This window comes from Adiantum capillus-veneris, chromosome 14 (assembly GCF_014529385.1).
Source record: "Adiantum capillus-veneris isolate H3 chromosome 14, ASM1452938v2, whole genome shotgun sequence".
Taxonomy (NCBI): domain Eukaryota; kingdom Viridiplantae; phylum Streptophyta; class Polypodiopsida; order Polypodiales; family Pteridaceae; genus Adiantum; species Adiantum capillus-veneris.
The window spans coordinates 137,154,920-137,168,589 of record NC_140944.1 but is presented as its reverse complement, the minus strand read 5'-3'; the positions used below and the strand labels follow the sequence as shown (position 1 = coordinate 137,168,589).

General features: G+C 44.8%; 1 protein-coding gene across 2 annotated transcripts in view; it reads left to right on the top strand.

Annotated features, from left to right (window-relative positions):
• The window catches only part of LOC147443213 (uncharacterized), a 31,826-nt gene extending 18,395 nt beyond the window's left edge, over positions 1 to 13,431 (top strand). The window contains exon 6 of one of the 2 annotated variants that reach the window (XM_086529122.1): positions 13,169 to 13,431. In XM_086529122.1, the coding sequence (XP_086385248.1) occupies positions 13,169 to 13,270 (102 nt within the window). In that variant the 3' untranslated portion in view covers positions 13,271 to 13,431. Of the gene's footprint in view, positions 1 to 12,377; positions 13,071 to 13,168 lie in introns of those variants that run through there. The other variant, XM_086529121.1, reaches the window with a different exon arrangement.
• The last annotated feature ends 239 nt before the right edge of the window (positions 13,432 to 13,670 follow it).

Below are 13,670 nucleotides of genomic sequence, written 5' to 3'. Positions count from 1 at the left end.
AGGCTCTTTCTTCAAGAGAGGCACCAATCACATCATGCATACTGCTTGAATCAAACAAGACCACCATGCGTATACCATTCACATGACCATAACATTCCATGAGAGACTCATCAATGAGAGGATCATGAGAAACTTGGGACGCACTAGTGTTCTCATTTATGGCATTAACAGAGGATGTGGGTTTTGTGGGTTCTTTAGGTTCGTTGGATGGATTCTTAGGACACGTGCTCTTTATATGACTGACATTGGTAACAACGACCTTCCTTAGAATAAATGACTTGTTCTTCTGCCGTTATATATCCTCCTATGATTCCTTGTGCAACTTTTTCATCTGGGGTGAGCTTAGGTTTAGCAAGTGTGTTAGCTTTATCCTTAGATTCATTTTGAGAGCTCTTTTCTGAAAGAGTAGAGAAAGATTGGCTAGAAGAGTTACCATTCTTACCATTCTTACCGTTCTTACCGTTTTGTGGGTTCTGAGGAGTTTGAGAGGTACTGTGAGAAGACTTGTTCTCCTTAGGCTTTCCCTTGTTGTGCTTCATCTCTTGTGCGAGAGCAATCACTACTGCCTTGTTGAGATCGACGGGATCGATGACTTCCACATCAAACCTGATATAGTCGTCCAACCCGAAAATAAAAAGCCTCTTTGCGATAGAGAGAAGAATACGACACCAGACTGTTGTCAAACCCTCCTCCAAGGGCCCCTCTCTCGATGGCGAGAGAAGTCTATGCTATTGATTGCACAAATCTGGTACAAAGGTGCTGATGCAAGTTCTTGTTGCTAGGAGATGGTCTAAGTCGGTGACAATGGTGAAGACGACGCTAACGGCTGTTGGCTGAAAACGCTGCTATATCTGGCTGAAAACGCTACTGTGTTGTGGCTGGAACCGCTGCTATATCTGGCTGAATACAGGCTGTTGAAAAACGCTGAGGCTGGCTGATTCAGGCTGCTGAAAAGCGCTGGTGCTGGCTGCGTAAAACGCTGATGCTGCAGTAGGAAACGCTGGGGTAAACAGCAGATCTGCAAACGCTGAATGCTGAAGATCTTGGCACTAGGGCTGATGATACTTGATGAAAAACGCTGGTCTTGCTGAGGTTCTTGCTGAGGAGAAACACTAGAGGGCCTGCTGCAGAGTCTACAAGTACTCTCTTGGTTTCTTTTGCTTCTACTGAGTGACTGCCGGTTTTCTTATATCTTAACTTAGCAAATTTGCCCTACCCAGTTTTCCAACAAAGTCACTTATTAATAATAATTGAAAAATGGATAAAATAGGAAAAATGGGTTCTGTGCACTGTAAAATGCTCATGATGGTTATTGATTGTCATGCTGATGATCATGCTGTGTGCAACCAGAGGATATGCAACTACTGTAAGTGCCTGGACATGCACGACCTGCACACAGGCTCACAAAGGTTCCAGAACACTTCCTAAGCTGACTTGAACCCTAGACCTGAAGTAGCTTGTCCACATGCACATAGGGTTTGATGTGCACGTGACAGCTTCGAAATTGAGGAACCTTCTTAGCACCCTCGCAGACTTCAAATGGCACCTTCCCCATGTGTAAACTCCACCAAGGGCAAATACTTTTCTCATTAAGTCTTAGGATCCAAAATATAAGACTTCAACAAATCCAAAACCATTGCAATTTTCCCATTTGTCTACGGGTGGAACGGGGACGAGAAGTGCAAACACATGCCAATGTTCTCCCAGATTTCCTTTCAAAACAAACTAGTAAACTGGGGATCTGTGTCCGAAACAATGGACTCAGGCATGCCATGAACCGAAAAATCTTGGAAAACCAACAGTCTCGTCAAATGATCAGGCTTGACGGTCTTCTTTACCGGAATGAAGTGGGCCTACTTGCTAAATTTGTCAAAGACTGTCCAAATTCCTGTTGGGGTATAGGCGTCTGTGCCTTGCCCGGCCGCCCAGAGTCTGGGCGCCCACTGACTTGTATACCTTATACATAGCATAAGTGTATAGGGGGCTGCCACTTCACAGTCTCCCCACCCATATCTGTGTGTCGTGTGTCTCCTTCTCTCTCTCACTCTCCGTCTGTGGTGCTCCCCGATCCCCTTCAATTGGTATCAGAGCTATGGTGACCGCGGAGAGCACGACGGCTTTGAGAGCTTCGAGACGATAGCTCGCTCGCTCTCGACAGTGGAGTTCGATCGCGGAGTTTCATGGAGAGCGATTTTAGCTTGAGGAGCATTGTCTTTGGAGCTTAGGAGCTTGGTGTGGTCAAGCTTGGTCAAGGAGGCGGTTGCGGCTTCCTTGGTGAGAGGAGCTTTTGAGCTCAGTGGAGCTCGTTAGAGAAGTGCTCGGCGGAGGAGAGCTTGACATTCGAGTGCTTGGATGCTGTTGTGGCAAAGCTCTTGCGTTGGAGCTTGCATTGAGAGGACATTGCATCACGCAGAGTGGAGCAGGAGCAGGTTCAAGACTGTGTGCAGCTCGTTTTTGCCATTTTTGGGCTCTAAAACGAGCTGCACACAGTCTTGAACCTGCTCCTGCTCCACTCTGCGTGATGCAATGTCCTCTCAATGCAAGCTCCAACGCAAGAGCTCTGCCACAACAGCATCCAAGCACTCGAATGTCAAGCTCTCCTCCGCCGAGCACTTCTCTAACGAGCTCCACTGAGCTCAAAAGCTCCTCTCACCAAGGAAGCCGCAACCGCCTCCTCACCACAGACGGAGAGTGAGAGAGAGAAGGAGACACACGACACACAGATATGGGTGGGGAGACTGTGAAGTGGCAGCCCCTTATACACTTATGCTATGTATAAGGTATACAAGTCAGTGGGCGCTCAGACTTTGGGTGGCCGGGCAAGGCACAGACGCCTATACCCCAACAACCTCCCACTTAAAGGCGACTGTGCCTTTAAGCAAGAGAACCTAGTCTAAAGACTACAAAAGGCGAGAGAAAACCGCTCTCAACCGATGCCCACTGGCTGGCTGTGATCGTGTGCATCCGGCTGTCCTGCTCCCGTGTAAGTCCATACACCACCAGACGTACCGCACACATACTGCAAGTATGTACGCAATACCTGCATATCTCCCTCGTGCACTATGCCATCATCAGTCAACAAACGACTGACAACCCCAACTGCAAATGCTCTTACTGCAGCTGCGATATCCGGTCTCAAGATCAACATCTCATACATGAGACCACCGAATGCCGATGCAATGCTAGCGGGCCTTGCTAGCTCTACGGAGCATGCATCAACATATATATCCCTGGCAATAGGCATCTCTGACTGACAAGGCGTGTCAGCCACATGCATCTCTTGACTGTCCACAAAAGACGCATCAACCTATCGTGCAACCTCAGAGCAAACCAGCTGCTCTAGATGTCTGCTGGAAGACATATCCTGCACAACTATATCCCCGTGCTCACTGTCGAGCATAGAAAGGAATGACTGCATAATCGCTGATATCTCAGCCTCCTTTGCAATCATCCACTGCAAACATGACCACTCAATCTGCTGTGACTCACTAGAGCTCTCATGCTCTAACTCCGTATACATAGACTCTTGCACAACGTCCTCCTGTCGTGACTCACTAGAGCAAGACCGCTCTACCTGTCTATCCTGCATAGAAGTATCTCGCACAACTGACTCTTTGCTTTGCTCAGTCACTAGCAAAGCATGCATGTCTGACTCTGTCACCTCTCTGTGTGACTGCTCAAGTCGTGCCCCAACTGTGTGCACAACGAGCTCACTACTCTGCACTCCATGCAAAGCATCCTGCAACCCATAAGCAAAAGAGACTCGCCTGCTCTCTCGCTCTCTACCTGGCTGCATGATCACAGAGATAGCACCGTCTCTCGCGTGATCCACATGCAATGGGTAACCTGTACCACTCCTGGCACCTCTCGCAATCACTAGCGAACCCAAATGCATCACAAAATCTCGCTCTCGTAGCGAAATCTGACATCCACTATCCCGTAACTGTCTGACTGAGATCAAATCCCGTCTCAGATTTGGCACATAACGCACATAACGCAGGGTAAATCTCATACCACTGGGCAAGGACAAACATACGTCTCCTGCACCCTCAATGTCATACACAGCACCATCAGCCATGTGCACACAACCAAGTCTCCCACTAGAAAACGTGCTAAACCACTCACGATGCGATGTGACATGGAAAGTAGCATTTGAATCTAGTAACCAATGTGAAGACAATGTGCAATCCGATATGCAATCCGTAGACATAAGGTCGTTTGAAGACAAGCTAGATGTAAATGTGACATCGCCGTCACAAGCATACTCAGTAACCACCGTACTGATCTCACTAGCATCTGTCATGCCCAAATCTGCATCACGCATCTGTCGCCTCCGTTGTCTCAAACGCCTGAAACATCGACGCCTAATGTGCCCTCTATGTCCACAATGCCAACATGTCAAGTCTCTATGCCGTCGAGACTTGCGTGTGGGATCAATCTCTCCCATGGACATAGAAGTGGGACTAGACTCCCCTGTAGACATGGATGTCGCGTACATAGCATGTAAACTCTGCCATAAAGCATGAGTTGTAGTCTCCCTCGAGACCTGCCAGTAAACAGACTCAACCAAATGCAAATGAATCGTAGACATGGCTAACTCATCAAGATCCTGCCAATCATCATCACGCATAGACTTGGGCTTCGCCGATAAACCACGCAAGGGTTTATCCTGCCCCAAATCCGCCAATGCAACAAGCATATGCTCCTTCCAAGCAACAAAATCTGCACCATCAAACTGTGTCAGACCATAACGCTGGAAGTCAAATGAAAAATCAGCCATAATGCTCGCAAAAGAGCAACCAACAATGAGTAGCAAATGTCAACCAAATCAGCCATAAACTGGCTCGAATCGCATCAACAAAAGTCTGCAAATATGGCTCAAAACCTGATGCAAAGTTGCACCAATAACCGTGCAAAACCTTGCACAAAATCACAAGTCAATATGACTCAATCGCGCATAAATATCTGACAAAATTTTGGCAGTCTCCTTTGTAACTGGAGCAAAAATCTCAACAGTAAACCTCAAAGAGACAATAATATATGCCACAATGGCCAATCCGGGAATAAACTCGACCGGAATCACCTCACAAAGTCATACATATGAGCATACCCGCTCTTGCCGGAGTACCACTCAACGGCACCTCAAATGACATACATGTGAGTGATGATTGCTGCCAAAATACCTTTCAATCGATGACCAAATGTCTGCCAGATAACTATAGCAACATTTCGCAAAACCTTGCAAGATCTGTCGCTATGCGCAATGCGAAATACGGCACACAAGGGCATACACAAGTGACTCCAAACTCCAACCAAATGATGACTGAAAATCACCTGTCAAAGTGGGAGTAAACTCAACCACTAAAGTGTCAAAGAGAAACCTACGGATACGTAGAAGCTATGGCGAGAACCTGGATAAAATCCAACAGAGTTTCTTCTATAAATTGAGCCAAATCTCAAATAATCTCAGCCACAAACAAATACACAAATCCATATATGGCATACATAAACCGCCAAGACCATGGCAACATAGCTAACTCTCGCATGAGTGGCTCTCTGGACAAATGCATATCCAAAAACCTGTGTACACCTATGAATTTGCTGGTTGCTGCAGAAAATACTCTGTGTGTGTGAGATATACCAAAAACAGTGTTTTTGGGACCCGAAAGTGCACAAATAAACCTGCTGCTATACCTGCTGTAATTCAAAGCATAATTTCAGCAAATAGACATCACCATTGCGTCCGGAGTGCGCCAAAACCCTGACCTATACTCCCGGATCATGTAGATTTGACTCTGTATGACGGAGCTACGCAAAAAACACTTGTATACCTTATACATAGCATAAGTGTATAGGGGGCTGCCACTTCACAGTCTCTCCACCCATATCTGTGTGTCGTGTGTCTCCTTCTCTCTCTCACTCTCCGTCTATGGTGCTCCCCGATCCCCTTCAATTCCATCATGCCCACTTTGTGTCTTTGGAAGATAAAAAGAAATAAAATGCTTTCCCAGGGACGGGAGATATGGGTAAAGGTTGTAGAAGTCTTGGTGCCTTATGCGTGTCAAATTTGACCTTTTGGCATACTAGGCAACTGCCAACAAACTCGTCGACATCCTTTTTGAGCCTCTGCCAGTAAAAGTAACGGTCAACACCCTTCAAGGTGGTATCTATGCTGCGGTAGCCAGAAAAAGGTGGACAATGGCACTCTGTCAGAACCTTTTCCCTCAAAGGCTCTGTAACACACATCGTTTTTTGCATCAAATAGCCGTCCCGTATGGAATAGCCTGCAACTGTCTCTCCACTTTGAAAGATATATGCAGAATCAGAATTTGTGGCATACTGATCTACCATATCCTCAAAGCTTCGATGATGTAGCCGGAATGAAGTGGGCCTACTTGCTAAATTTGTCAAAGACTGTCCAAATTCCATCATGCCCACTTTGAGTCTTTGGAAGATAAAAAGAAATAAAATGCTTTCCCAGGGACGGGAGATATGGGTAAAGGCTGTAGAAGTCCTGGTGCCTTATGCGTGTCAAATTTGACCTTTTGGCATACTAGGCAACTGCCAACAAACTTGTCGACATCCTTTTTGAGCCTCTGCCAGTAAAAGTAACGGTCAACACCCTTCAAGGTGGTATCTATGCTGCGGTAGCCAGAAAAAGGTGGACAATGGCACTCTGTCAAAACCTTTTCCCTCAAAGGTTCTGTAACACACATCGTTTTTTGCATCAAATAGCCGTCCCGTATGGAATAGCCTGCAACTGTCTCTCCACTTTGAAAGATATATGCAGAATCAGAATTTGTGGCATACTGATCTACCATATCCTCAAAGCTTCGATGATGTAGCCGGAATGAAGTGGGCCTACTTGCTAAATTTGTCAAAGACTGTCCAAATTCCATCATGCCCACTTTGAGTCTTTGGAAGATAAAAAGAAATAAAATGCTTTCCCAGGGACGGGAGATATGGGTAAAGGCTGTAGAAGTCCTGGTGCCTTATGCGTGTCAAATTTGACCTTTTGGCATACTAGGCAACTGCCAACAAACTCGTCGACATCCTTTTTGAGCCTCTGCCAGTAAAAGTAACGGTCAACACCCTTCAAGGTGGTATCTATGCTGCGGTAGCCAGAAAAAGGTGGACAATGGCACTCTGTCAGAACCTTTTCCCTCAAAGGCTCTGTAACACACATCGTTTTTTGCATCAAATAGCCGTCCCGTATGGAATAGCCTGCAACTGTCTCTCCACTTTGAAAGATATATGCAGAATCAGAATTTGTGGCATACTGATCTACCATATCCTCAAAGCTTCGATGATGTAGCCGGAATGAAGTGGGCCTACTTGCTAAATTTGTCAAAGACTGTCCAAATTCCATCATGCCCACTTTGAGTCTTTGGAAGATAAAAAGAAATAAAATGCTTTCCCAGGGACGGGAGATATGGGTAAAGGCTGTAGAAGTCCTGGTGCCTTATGCGTGTCAAATTTGACCTTTTGGCATACTAGGCAACTGCCAACAAACTTGTCGACATCCTTTTTGAGCCTCTGCCAGTAAAAGTAACGGTCAACACCCTTCAAGGTGGTATCTATGCTGCGGTAGCCAGAAAAAGGTGGACAATGGCACTCTGTCAAAACCTTTTCCCTCAAAGGTTCTGTAACACACATCGTTTTTTGCATCAAATAGCCGTCCCGTATGGAATAGCCTGCAACTGTCTCTCCACTTTGAAAGATATATGCAGAATCAGAATTTGTGGCATACTGATCTACCATATCCTCAAAGCTTCGATGATGTAGCCGGAATGAAGTGGGCCTACTTGCTAAATTTGTCAAAGACTGTCCAAATTCCATCATGCCCACTTTGAGTCTTTGGAAGATAAAAAGAAATAAAATGCTTTCCCAGGGACGGGAGATATGGGTAAAGGCTGTAGAAGTCCTGGTGCCTTATGCGTGTCAAATTTGACCTTTTGGCATACTAGGCAACTGCCAACAAACTCGTCGACATCCTTTTTGAGCCTCTGCCAGTAAAAGTAACGGTCAACACCCTTCAAGGTGGTATCTATGCTGCGGTAGCCAGAAAAAGGTGGACAATGGCACTCTGTCAAAACCTTTTCCCTCAAAGGCTCTGTAACACACATCGTTTTTTGCATCAAATAGCCGTCCCGTATGGAATAGCCTGCAACTGTCTCTCCACTTTGAAAGATATATGCAGAATCAGAATTTGTGGCATACTGATCTACCATATCCTCAAAGCTTCGATGATGTAGCCGGAATGAAGTGGGCCTACTTGCTAAATTTGTCAAAGACTGTCCAAATTCCATCATGCCCACTTTGAGTCTTTGGAAGATAAAAAGAAATAAAATGCTTTCCCAGGGACGGGAGATATGGGTAAAGGCTGTAGAAGTCCTGGTGCCTTATGCGTGTCAAATTTGACCTTTTGGCATACTAGGCAACTGCCAACAAACTCGTCGACATCCTTTTTGAGCCTCTGCCAGTAAAAGTAACGGTCAACACCCTTCAAGGTGGTATCTATGCTGCGGTAGCCAGAAAAAGGTGGACAATGGCACTCTGTCAAAACCTTTTCCCTCAAAGGCTCTGTAACACACATCGTTTTTTGCATCAAATAGCCGTCCCGTATGGAATAGCCTGCAACTGTCTCTCCACTTTGAAAGATATATGCAGAATCAGAATTTGTGGCATACTGATCTACCATATCCTCAAAGCTTCGATGATGTATCGCGGAAATAGCCATAACCAAGGGTTGTCTAGACAATGCATCTGCCACTAAATTCTTTTGTCCCTGAACATGGACTATCTGGAAATGGAACTGTGACAAGATGTTAGCCCACCTCATCTGCTTTCCCAAAAGTTGCTTTTGCGACAAGTAGCGTAAACTCTGATGGTTTATGAAGACGGTAAAGTCAGCTTTGAGTAGATAGTGTCGCCACTACGTAAGAGCATGGATAACTGTTAGAAGCTCTTTCTCATAAATCTATAAAACCCGTTCAAGACGTGAAAACATCCTGCTCTCGTAAGCTATGACATGGCCTTCTTGCAACAAGACTACTCCCAGACTATGACCACAAGCATCATAGTAAACATGAATGGCTTTTGCAAGTTTGGCAAGGCCAACACTGGTCCTATAGTCAAATTTTCGTTGAGAGTCTGAAAGGCTGCAATCTCTGTTGGTCCCCAAGTAAAAGGAACTCCTTTCTTAGTCGGCATATGCAAAGGAGAAGCTATCTCTGCAAATTTCCGAATGAACCACCGAAAATATGAGCACAAGCCCAAAAAGCTTCGAACAATCTTCAAATCAGGCCAATCAACAATAGTCTCAATTTTGGCCAAGTCCATCTTTACCCCCTCTGCTATGACGATGTGTCTCAAGGATTGTATCTCAGGCAGGAAAAAAATCGCTCTTTTTCGCATTTACAACCAGTTTATGTTTCCGTAATGTCTGGAAAACCTGCAACTGGTGGTGTCTGTGCTCTGCTTCATTCTTAGAGAAGAAGATGATGTCGTCGAAGAAAGTACCCACAAACGATCGGTACTCTCTTAAAATCCTATCCATCATGTGGTTGAATGTAGCTGGAGCATTTGCATGGCCAAATGGCATCACTAAATATTCATACAAACTCAAAAGTCTTCCTGAAAGCTATCTTGTAGACGTCTCCAGGAGCAATTTGGATCTGATAATAACCACTCTTCAGATCAATGCGGCAAGTAGAACCGTGAATTCTATCGAGTATATCATCGATCCTCCGAATGGGGAATCTGTTCTGGTTCATTATTTCTTTATTTTGGGCTCGGTTAGGTCGGTAAGATGGCCGGTTCGGTGGTGTACTATCGAGAATCAAATCAATCGTGTGATCTTTCGAACGAGCAAGGGGTAACTCTCCTAGTAAGCCTTGAGGGAAAACAGTCAGCCTGAGCTTGCATAAATTCTTGTCATTCCTTTTCGAGGTCAGACATATTTGACCTTTGATCATTATTCAGTTCTTTCAAGAAGATTGAATAAATAAAAAGATTGGATTTCATCAAATGGGACGGACTCGCCTTTCAGTTTTACATGAAGTACAATCTCTTTACCCTTCCCATTCTTCAAGGTGGCCTTCCTTGCCCTATAACCGACCACGACACTGTTCTTGGGGAACCAAGGGACTCCTCGAAGGACGTCACACCCTCCCAAAGGCATGATGTAGAAGTCCTCGTGCCCTAAATACCCCTGATGATGCAAATGTAGTTTGCCAATGACAGGTGTAATGGCAACATCCCGTTCGGATGCCTCTAGAACAGCCTCGGCTTGTGGTCCCATTTCCTTGGGCAATAATTCCAAATCGAGCCGCCAATTCGGTTGAAGTTGGCCTTGGCTTCTCCATCAAAGAAGATGAGGGTTTCTTGGTCTCGCACTTTTCCCCATGCTGTGCAAAGTTCGTTTTTTTTTTTTTTTCATTTGATCAAGGTCAGCGGACCCCACAAAATGTGGTACCAGTTCTGCTTTCGTCTTTCCTTTTCTTCCGCGCTCGGCTGCTGCTCTGTAACTCTCTTGCTTATCTTCTGGTGATCCTCTGGTTCATTTTCTTTTCAAGAGTTCTATCTAGCTCTTTCTGCGGGTACAGGTTTCGCTTGTTTACACTCGTCTATCTTTTCAGCTTTCCTACTGACTAGAGAGGAGAATCAACAGCCTCACGCTATCTCGAGTAAATCTCATCAATCGGGTAATTCTTCAGGTATTTCACAAATCTCGGGTACTTGATTAATCTTTTTACACATGTATCAACCTGTAGTTGACGTTTGTATTCTGCTCTAACAAACGTTCTGCCATTTGTCCAAATCTTCATTCTTTTCTTTAGTTCCCGCCCCGAATTTCAACTTTTCTTTGCCTGCCCACCGAAAGGTGTTATCTCTGTCAGATTCTTCGCGAGAACCCATGTGCAATCTGGGGTTATTTATGGCTTATGCCCTGTAAGACAAAGCAATGACGACGGGAGAGCGCCCGATGTGCAATGTGCGAAGGGTGGGAGTGGCTATTAAGTCCGAGGTCGGGACACGAATATTCTTTCACAAAAACCTGCGTGTGCTGCAAAAAGGATCGGATCCTCTGTAGAAGAAGAATCTTTCTGAGCTCTGATACCACTCTAACAGGCTCGGACACTCCAAGCGAGAAATCAATAGCAACACATAAAAAGAAACCTCAAAATCACTAAACTTTAATATATATATATATATATATATATATATATATATATATATATATATATATATATATATATATATATATATATAGATAGAGAGAGAGAGAGAGAGAGAGAGACACGGCCCGATGTAGTTCCGTGCCCAGAGGTATTGGCCCCAAAGTCTAGCACCCCTTTCAGTATTTCTTTATCATTAATCATTGCAAAGCACAACTCCCGACGGACCTCTGCTCTCAGACTTTGCGTCAAATGCTCTCAGAGAGAGGCCCCAAGGACTCTCATAAACAGTACAAGGGATGCCAAAAGTAGAGCCCCAAAAGTAATCAATTCAAAAGCTTCAAGTCCCAAAAGTATCTGGTCCAAAAACTGGCGCCAAAAGCTGGCAGCGCACTCGCAGAATTTCGTACAGCTGCCATGTCATCAGTCAATGCAAAACGCCGAGCATCCATGCAGCTACTGTGTCAGCACTTCTACGCAATCTCGTTTTATTATCTAGTGTCCCTAGGGCCCCATCGGACGGGACCCTATAAGTTGTTCCAACTTATAACTTCAACTCTGGTCACTTTAACTTTTAACTCTCTCTCTCTCTCTCACACACACACACACAATGTTTACAGGGCGTCTTTCTCTCTCTCAGCTATTGATGCAGAGGCTGCTCCGCTCTCTCTCGATCTCTCTCTCTCTCTCCCCCCCCCCCCCCCCCCCCCCCCCCCTGCGGGGCCCCGCTGTCATAGAGATGTGCAACCTCTGCAGAGGAGAGAATCCTCTCTCGTAAGGGCTGGGTCTTACTCATGTAGCTTAGATGAGGCTGCCTCAGCAGAGCTCACGGGAACAGAGGCTCAGCCTCCTTCGTCTCTGCCGCACGGCGTCGCTGCTTGGCCTTAGGCAGGACCGATGAGCCTTTGGGATTGTTTGGGCATCTTGCTAATAAATGAATTTTTTTAAAGAACTCCAGTATGTATCAAACACAAGCTTTCGCTTCATTGCCCATGTAGCTCTAAGCCTTGCCTAGTTTGTTACAGCGATGAGTTTTCCCTCTTCAAGGTAAACTTTATGGAATGTGCTTTCCACAAATTTCAATCAAAGTCGAAAGAAATATTATCAAAAGAATCTAATCAACGTGCAAAAGTATTATAGCAGAAGATGGAAGTTGAGCTTTGCGTCTGACATATTTTTGTTGGACTGTTCTGCCAGATGCATGTTTATCAAGTCGAGAAATTGCAAGAAGAGTATGATTTAGCAGGAAATGGTGGTACACATCTGACACTTTCTGTAGAAACGGACATGGTTTCTGATTTTGAGGGGGCCATAAGAAACGCATGCAGTGGGCAAGTAGATATCAAATTGTCAAAGGAATAGTTGAGAGAAGCAAAGAAAGTCCGCAGATGCGTGACTCTCTCGAAGACAAACAGTGTAACTCAATGCAACTGGATCATAGTGCAATAATTATTTAATGAAGAAGGATCATAAAGACAATAACAGTGGGAGCTGAACAGGGTTCAAAATTGTTACAATTTCAGCCTATCCACGATCTCTCTCTGGAGGTGGCCCCCTTCACAAAATGTATGATCTCACCCTTGGATCCTACTTTTTGCTATTGCCTTGCAATTTCTTTCCTTATATCAATTCCGGGGGATCCACCTATGGTTACCGTATGGTAACGCTTAGTGTAAGGGATGGGGGTTGTACAACGGTAAAAAAGGTGTATTTTACAAAGAAAGGTCCCATGTATAGGGGTTAAGAAGGGGCATTTGATGCACACAGGTGACGTGCCCTTGTCATTACTAGTGAGTCCCCCAGGTTATCAATTTCTTATATCAACACAAATCGAAAAAGCATGCATGCCTGATTCTTTCAATGCGCCAAACACTGAATCTAGTCTTTCTAGTTCTTGTAAAATGTACATCAATGTTGTGTTCTTTGGATGCATGATGTATCTCCCTTTCCCTATCTTCACTGATTGATCATTTATACCTTCGCGCCAGATGAATCGGGTGCAGAACAATTTCTCAAGGTCAAAACTGTTTACACCGTATGACTTTAATGTGTCTAACGATAGTGATTGGCTATCCAAGGTTTTGCACTAGGAGAACATGGATGTGATAATGATTCTTCTTATTTGTGTTATACACATTTGACACTGTAAAGAGTGGGCAGTGACCACGAGTTTTACTCAAGAAATGGGTTCTCTAATGTGTTTCAAAGCTCTACCTTATCAAAGCATCCAATTGGCTATGTATTATGTTAACCACAATTTGTTCAAGGCTCATTTTTAAGTACTTATCTACATTGCAATTCTCATGTAGGCTTGGCAAATGTCTCCACAAATTGTTGTGGAGAGTGAGCATCTTATTCAAAGAAGTCTTGTTGTCCTTGCTTTCTCTTTGATAGAGGGAGGAGGCCCTTATTCTACAGCAGTCATTAGCAGTTTTTTTGCAACAATTTCTTTGTTTTGAGATCAAAACTGCCTTCCATATCCCCCACCCC